Raw genomic sequence first — 7997 nt, forward strand, 5'->3', positions numbered from 1 at the left:
CACGGAATCAACTAGGTTGGAAAAGATCTCTAAGGTCATCGAGTCCAGCCTTTGTCTGAACACCACTTCCTAAGTAGACCATAAGTTCTATGTCCAGTATTTCCTTAAACACATCCAGGAGACTGTAACTCCACCACCTCCCAGGCATCCTGTTCCAATGTCCAGTCAGCCTTTCAGTGAAGAAATTCCTCCTAACGTCCAAACTAAACCTGCCCTGGTGCAATTAGAGGCCATTTCCTCTTGTCCTGTCACTGGTTGCCTGGGAGAGGAGGCCATCCCCACCTGGCTACAACCTCTTTTTCAGGGAGTTGTAGGGAGCAATAAGGTCACTCCTGAGCCTTCTTTTCTCCCGGATAAACACCCCAACTCCCTCAACAGCTGGTCGTAAGACGAACGCTCCAGACCCTTCCCCAGCTCCGTTGCCTTTCTCTGGACACGCTCCAGCACCTCCATGTCCTCCCTGTAGTGAGCGGCCCAGGACTGGCCGCATCCCTCGATGTGCGGCCTCACCAACGCCGAGTAGCGGGGTGGGAAATCACTCCCCTAGTCCTGCTGTCCAGAGGGTGACCCCCAAACCGAGAAGAGCCCAGCCAGAGCCCAGCCGCGGGCGGGGGCCGCGGGCGCAGGGAATCCCCGGGCGCGCGCGGCGTGCCTTTTGTGTTTGTACACACGGGCCGGGGGCGGGGCCGGGGGCGGGGCCACAGCCCGTCAGACCACGCCCACCAACGCTCCGCCCCACCACGGGGCTCCGAGCCGCCGCCAGCGCCAGCCGCAGCAGCTCCGGCTCCTCCTGCGCCCGCCCGCCTGCCCGCCCTCCATCCCTCCCTCCCTCCCTCCCGCACGGCAGCCGCGCTCGCCCAGCGGACGGGGTAAGTCTGGCGCCGCGCCCGCCGCCCCCCGCGCCCCGACACCCGCCGCCGCCGCCCCCCGAGCCTCCCCACAAACTTTTGGGGGGCTCGGGAGGCGGCGGCGCCTCGGGTTCCCCTCGGCCGCGCCGCCTTCCCGGCGCAGCCGGAGCGGCTCCCTCCGCCGGCACCCCCGGCCCCGCTTCGCGCGGTCGTTGCCCCCCTCTGCTCCCCTCGCCCCCGCTCCAGACCCCCACCAGCGGCCTCCCCAGCCCCTTAGCTGCCTCCTCAGCCCGGCATCCCCCGGATCGGGGCCGGGAAGCGCTCGCAAAGGGGAGCCGCTCGCCAGCCCAGGGTAACTCTCCTGCCTTCCTTCCCCTGCTCCCCACAGTTGTTGCTCAGCTTCACCATCTTGTCTCTTTTCTCTGGTCACCGACCATATTTTTTTCCTATTGCATAAAAAACAATAAAAAGGGAAAGAAATTCGCCGAAGGAACGACCCAAACGCAACGCAATTTTTTGGTTTTCGAGTGCAAACTTTTCCGCTGCCTCCCCCTGCATCTGCACCCGCATGGTTTGGAGTTCCTGGCGATATTTTTGGCGTTATTTTTTGCAATTTATTTTTTCCTCCTTTGCAAAAGGACTAGGGCTGCGTTTCGTGATTGTTTCCATTTTGTTCTGGCTCTGGGAGCTGAGTTTGCCTGTGAGAGGCGCTTGGGAGCGAGGCAGCTCTTGGGGAAGCAGTTGCACAGAAAGAGAAGGACGGCACCCAAAAAACAACCCCCCGAAAACAAAGTTTGTTGCTTTCTCGCACTTTATCCGGCCCCTCTCCTTTTCGCACGATAATCGCCGGGCTGCCTGCGGTTGCCGGCGGGTCGGGGAGCGCGGGCGGGCGGCGCCGGGCAGCCCGGGAGGGCCGGCGGGGGCTGCCGCTCCTCCGGCCCCCGCTCCGCAGTTTCGGCGGAGGTTTTCCGGCGGGTGGGAGCGGCGGGTCGGTGCCAGCCCCCCGATGTTTGCCGGGCGGTATTTGCAAACACTTGGCAGGTGACGGGCGGCCGGCGGGGGGGAGGCGACAGCCGCCTCTCCGCGCCTGCTGCCGTGCGGCTCGCTCGGCTTCAGCCGCCGCCGCTTTGATATTGAATTCGTGGGCAAAAAAAGCTGTATTTTAATATTCCGCGATCGGCAGGCGTTTAATTTCTAATTTAATTTTTTCCTTTTTTGGTGTGGGTTTTTTTTTTTTTTTTAAATTTTTTTTTTTACGGGCCGCGGGGGGGGTGGCCGTCGGAGGCGTTCGGCCGCCGCGGGCTCGGCGCTCGGGGCCGGCGGGGCAGGGACGCGTTGCGCGGGACGGGGGCCGCGCTGCCGGGGGCAGGTGCCGCGGGGGGCGCACGCCGAGCGGGGCGACCCCCTGCCCCGTCTGCCCACGTTCCTCCTGGCAGGTGTAAGGCAGCGACGTCGGCAGGAGCATGGCCCGTACCAAGCAGACCGCCCGCAAGTCCACCGGTGGCAAGGCGCCCCGCAAGCAGCTCGCCACCAAAGCCGCCCGCAAGAGCGCGCCCTCCACTGGCGGGGTGAAGAAGCCGCACCGCTACAGGTAACGCAGCGCCGCGCACAGGCGGCCGCGGGGCGCGACCGGGCAACCTCCCCCCCCCCCAAAAAAAAAAAAAAAAAAAAAAGAGGAAAAATATATGTATATACAACTCCTTTTCGTCTCATAACACCAGAATATACAGGAGTGTACACGGAGTACACAGGACATATGCTTAATTTTTTGAGTTTTTAAGAACCAAAGATAGAATGAAAACATTCCTAAATATTTGCCCAAAAAAAAAATCTCTCCTTCTTCCCCCCCACCCCGCGGGGCCGATGGGGGCGGGGGGCGCTTCTCCCCGCCTCCTCCGCGCTCCGCTCCCCGAGACCGCCCGCCTGCCGGCAGAATAACCAAAAAAAGAAGGAAAAAAAAAAAAAAAAGAAACCCGACCAAAAAGAAAGCAAGCGCGGGTCTCCGCCAGCCGCAAAAATAACCAGAAATTCCCAGGGCGGCACCGACCCCCGGCGTTTGTCATCAGCTCCTTTCCGGGCGTTCCGGTGCTGGTGACTACAAAATCGACACCCCTCCCCCCGCGGCGGACGCGGCTCGGCGGTTCTTTTAAATTTTTATAATTCCCTACTCGCGGTTATCTGGAGGCCGCAGCAGGGCTGCGCCGCCGCCAAGTTTATTGTTACCGGCGCGCTCCGCGCTCCGCTCGCGGCGCTGGATCCGGCGGCGCTGGGCGGCGCGGGGCCCTGCAGGGCGCGGAGCCGCCGCCAGAGGGAGCCGCGCACCCGCGGATGCGCCGGGGCTCCCGCGCCCGTCCCGAATCCCGGCCTTGGGATGAGGGGCCCCAGCGGAGCGCAGCCGGCGGCGGGGCTGCCACACAGCCCCCCAGTCCTGGCCTTCTCCAGGCCTGCCTCGGTGCAGAGCGGCGGCAGTCGTGTTTCAGCTTGGGGGATGGTTTTGGGCCGGGTGTAGGTGTTCCTTGGGGGAAACATGGATGGGGAAGAAGAGGGTTTTGAATCTAGAAGTCCACGAGGGGATTTATTAATGTATCGAGGAGTCTGAAGAGGATGGAGCCAGGCTCTTCTCAGTGGTGCCAAGTAGTAGGACAAGAAGCAATGGGCAGAAACCGATGCACAGGAAATTGCACCTGAACATGAGGAAGAGCTTTACTGTGAAGGTGACTGAGCATTGCAACAGATTGCCCAGAGTGGTTGTGGAGTTGTCATCCTTGGAGATATCCAAAAGCCATCTGGACACAATCCTGAGAAACAATCTCTGGGATGACCCTGCTTGAGCAGGAGGTTGGGCCAGGTGACCCACTGTGGTCCCTTCTAAGCTGACCCACTCTAATTCTTGCTCTAGGTGTGAGGCAGAATTCATCAACTGTGAGAAAAGTAATAAAGCTGGAGCAGGAAAAGACAAAGCTTCCACGGAAATAAATGTGGTATTAATTTCACAGATGGACATCATGTTTGGAAACATATGTTGCTATTCTGAATTTGTCATTCTGACACCAAAACTAACATGAGGAAATACACTGGATACTTTTGACTGTCAATATAACAGAGAATATACATTTTGTTCGTTCTGTGAATGTTGACAGTAGAGAAGAAGAACCGATTTTCCCTTAAAATCAGGGTTCCTGTCAGGCCCCTTGGGGGTACCTTTGGTGCAGCTGAGCTCAGGGCAGCTCTGTGGTTTGCCACATCTGCACTGAGCTGTGTTGGACAGGACACGTTGGCCAGCTGTTCCCTTGGTGAAGTCAGGCCTTGCGAGTGTGCCTGAGGGATCCCTGCTGAAGCCAGTGGAAGTTGGCAGAGGTTGGTGGTGAGAAGACAGTGACCCTTTGCCAGCAGAACTGATGTTGTGTTGTAAAGGTTGGGACTCTCCTAGGGAAAACAGGAGCCTATGGTGCTTGGTTTAGTCTGGAGGGTGGACCCATATTTTTAAGGCAACACAGAATGTATTTCCAATACTAATTATCTTTATTTTCCCTGTGTTTCATTTCAACAGGCCGGGTACTGTGGCTCTGCGTGAAATCAGGCGCTATCAAAAGTCCACCGAACTTTTGATCCGCAAACTCCCCTTCCAGCGTCTGGTGCGTGAAATTGCTCAGGACTTCAAGACAGATCTGCGCTTCCAGAGCGCTGCCATCGGTGCTTTGCAGGTGAGCCTTGCCGGGCCCCGGGAGTGCCCCATCCCGGCCGGGATTCCCTGGAGCCCCCGGAGCTCCACCCCGCTCCCCCATTGGCCAGGCTGTTTCCAGGGTTCCTCTGGGCGCCCTCTGATTGGTGGGAATGGCGCGGTGGGCGTGGCCCGCACCGCTGGGGAGGGATGCGCACCTCACTGAGCCTTGCCCAGGGGGATCTGGGAATGCCTCTGGGTACCATGGAATGAAACAGCGCAGGGGCAGCTCAGCAGCTCCTGACAGAGCCCAAAAGTCTGCTTTTGTGGGTGGTGCTTTGGTTTTGTTTTGTTGTTTTGTTTTTTTTTAAGTAGCCCCTTGATTTGTTAGAATAGTGCTTGTGATGCTCAAGAAAAACACATTTCCTCCACCTTTGAGCTCTGCAGTTGGAGAGGCAACATTGTGTAAAGTGGGTTTTGGGGTCCTCATGGGGAGGTCTTGGTGTCCTCAAATGCCCTCTAAAGAAAAACACCCAATAAGCCACGTCTAAACACAGTTAGGGAAATAGCTGCTTTCCTAGGATGTAGTTGATGCTAAGCATATTTTAAAAATATATTAGTTATGTAATTTCTTTAGATTATACAGAGAGAAAAATATTCATTGCTCTTTCTCGCCCAAATTTCTGAATCTAAGTTAGGACCCCCCACAAGACTGAGTTCTTATCATGGGGACATCTCCCTCTCATGATAAAAGACAATTCTGATTAAAGATAGCTGTTGAAAGATTGTTCCAGAACGTATCTGTAATTGTAGTCCGTCTGACATGCAGACAAAATGGTCTCTTTCTAGTTAATGACTTCCACTTGATAAGGGGCCAAGATGTTTGCCATGAGAGCCCATAAACTTGGGCATATGCTTAGCTTCAAAAGGTGCCTGTGTGTGTTGGCAGAGTTGCTGCTTTTGCTTTTAGTTATGTGTGGTAGTTCTTAAATGCTGAGGTTTATCTGTGTGTCTCTTTATCTAGATCTGCCTATTAAAATTTAGTAGCTGATACACTTTCAGAAAGTTCCTGGTTTGAATGTTCCTGGTTTTGCATTAAGGAGTTGTTGGTATAGAACCTGGTCACATACAATTCCTAGTGTGTTCTGCTTGCATATTTGAAAAAACAAACAAATTCAAAAAAGTAATTTTTTTTTTTAAATTAACCTCTTTGGTACCATGTTTGTGCCAGCATGGATATTTGGTGAAGTGTCTTAACTTTTCACTGAGTGATTTGACAAAACTTTATTAGGGATTCTCATATCCTCCTGCAAATTAAATTACTTAGTAATACCACAGTCCTCATCTGCTGTAGTAAATATTGGGGTTTTTTCATATTGGATAATCTTATGTTTTTAAACAGGATCTTTGAACCTAATAAGTTGATTCTTGGAGTTCCTGGCAATGAAGTGGTTCACACAAGTTGTTCTCTTGTGTGTATTGTAGAAAGGGTGACCTCACCTTCCTTTCTATAACTGAGCCCCATCATTCCCACCTTCTCAGCCCAGGAGTGGCTGTGTCCAATACTGACACACTAAGATGCTTCCTAGGAGATTGATAGGTGCTGGAATTCCATGTGCTCCAAAAGTGTTTGAACAATTACCATTGCTGTGCTGGGCTTAGCAGCAGCTAACTTCACGTGAGTCAGGAAAATATTCAGGTCCAGCTGAGCATCTGTCCAGCTCAGAGTCCTGTCTGCAGCTGTTTAGCAGCAGGGAAAACCACTGTGGTCAGCTTTGTTCTTGTGCTGGCCCTGGTTCCCTGTGGTGTGAGCTGAGAGCTGTCTGTGGTGGTGGGTCCAGTGCTGTGTCCCCAGATAGGCAGGAAGAAAGTACAGGAATGGGACAAGTGTCTGATGGTAATTCCCTGACTGATGTCCTGGTTTTGATGGTTCAAGGAGCTCCTGAGCTAAAGGAGTTCTATTTCTAATAGTTCTCAGTACATTTTTTTTTCCTGCTAATTTTTGACTTAAGCTGCCTCTTCAGTGTCCGTGGAAGGAGCTGTATGCCTGAAATGTGTGTTGGGAAGGAATACATGTTCTTCTTTTCCCTGGCACCTCCCAGTTTCACCTGACACTCAGTGCCTCTTACTCTGGAAGAGGCAACAAACAAATCCCTCAAACAGTGTAACCCAGCCTTTGAAAAGAGAATTTCCTAAACAAACTCACCTGCTAATAATGAATGTAACCCCTTCCTGTCTCGTGAGAGTCCCATGGGAGTATTAGTTCTCTTGTGCTCTGGAGGATGTCCTTACCAAATAGCAGCAGTACACTACTTTAGACATAAAATATTATAAGAAAGTGAAGGTTTTTAATTTCTGAAAAATCCAAAACTTTTGATATTTGTGAGTAATAAAGATCAAAATATCAACTTAATGCCGCATTACACTGTACTTTTAATTCTGAACTGAGTCTGTTTTTTTAACTGGTCCTCAGAGATTAAAAATGTTCTTACCTCTTTTCTTCCACACTAGGAGGCAAGTGAAGCCTACTTGGTTGGCCTGTTTGAAGACACCAACCTGTGTGCTATCCATGCCAAACGTGTCACAATCATGCCAAAAGACATCCAGCTAGCACGCCGCATACGTGGGGAGCGTGCCTAAAGCCTCACCACGATGGGTTTGTCATTCTCGAAGCAAAATCTTCTTCCTGTTATTGGTAGTAATGAACGTTAGATATTTTTTCCATGGGGTTAAAAGGTACCTTAAGTATATGGTTGCAAGTGGAAAAATAGGGGACAGAATTGGGTATTGGCAAGTTTTCTTTCCATTTTCATTTGTGTGTGGATTTTTAATATAAACAAGGGGACATAAAAACAAACAATGTGGTCAAAAAAATAAAAAACATGAATTGTTGAAACTTGTTCACCAAAACAACTTTATAAAAAAATTATAAATAAACCTGTCAAATTTTTCTGGACAATGCCAGCATTTGGATTTTTTTAAACAAGTAAATTTCTTATCAATGGCAACTAAATGGTGTTTGTAGCATTTTTATCATACAGTAGATTCCATCCATTCACTATACTTTTCTAACTGAGTTGTCCTACATGCAAGTACATGTTTTTAATGTTGTCTGTCTTCTGTGCTGTTCCTGTAAGTTTGCTATTAAAATACATTAAATGATGCCTGGTTTTAGTCTTGATTTTTAAATATTACCCATGGGTTATATTGATTGAAAAGTGATCAGCCTTTCCTCCCCTTTTGCTCTTCAATGCATGGCCTAATTCCTTGGGGCAGACCTAGGAAATGCTGGGGGTACTGCCTTGGCTGAAGTAGTGTATATGTGCAGTTCTTTAAAGAGTATAAAACTGGTCTGCCCAACATAAAAGCGAGTTTAGTGAGTATAGTACCAGACAGAGTCTGGAGCTGAACTGAGCTCTCTAAGCTACAGTGCTGAAAAGCAGCAATTTGTTACTTAGATTCCTTTCTTATTTGATTTTGTGCTGGAT

At 51.4% G+C, this 7997-nt stretch overlaps 1 protein-coding gene across 1 annotated transcript; it reads left to right on the plus strand.

Moving 5' to 3' along the window:
• The first annotated feature begins 742 nt into the window (after positions 1–742).
• On the plus strand, positions 743–7671 carry LOC121357018 (histone H3.3A). Its single transcript, XM_041473937.1, has 4 exons — positions 743–869; positions 2285–2439; positions 4399–4552; positions 7021–7671. Exons 2-4 carry the CDS (start codon positions 2312–2314, stop codon positions 7147–7149), a joined length of 411 nt encoding a protein of 136 aa, XP_041329871.1. The 5' UTR covers positions 743–869; positions 2285–2311; the 3' UTR covers positions 7150–7671.
• Positions 7672–7997: the final 326 nt, after the last annotated feature.

The sequence above is a fragment of the Pyrgilauda ruficollis genome, unplaced genomic scaffold (genome assembly GCF_017590135.1).
Source record: "Pyrgilauda ruficollis isolate IOZ18807 unplaced genomic scaffold, ASM1759013v1 scaffold31, whole genome shotgun sequence".
NCBI lineage: Eukaryota > Metazoa > Chordata > Aves > Passeriformes > Passeridae > Pyrgilauda > Pyrgilauda ruficollis.

What these genes read in the sequence shown, in the direction of transcription:
- LOC121357018 (XM_041473937.1), top strand. Translation starts at nt 2,312, where the DNA reads ATGGCCCGTACCAAGCAGACCGCCCGCAAGTCCACCGGTGGCAAGGCG. An exon ending in AAGAAGCCGCACCGCTACAG is followed by an intron (nt 2,440 to 4,398) that starts GTAACGCAGCGC and finishes TCATTTCAACAG; the next exon opens with GCCGGGTACTGTGGCTCTGC. An exon ending in CTGCCATCGGTGCTTTGCAG is followed by an intron (nt 4,553 to 7,020) that starts GTGAGCCTTGCC and finishes CTTCCACACTAG; the next exon opens with GAGGCAAGTGAAGCCTACTT.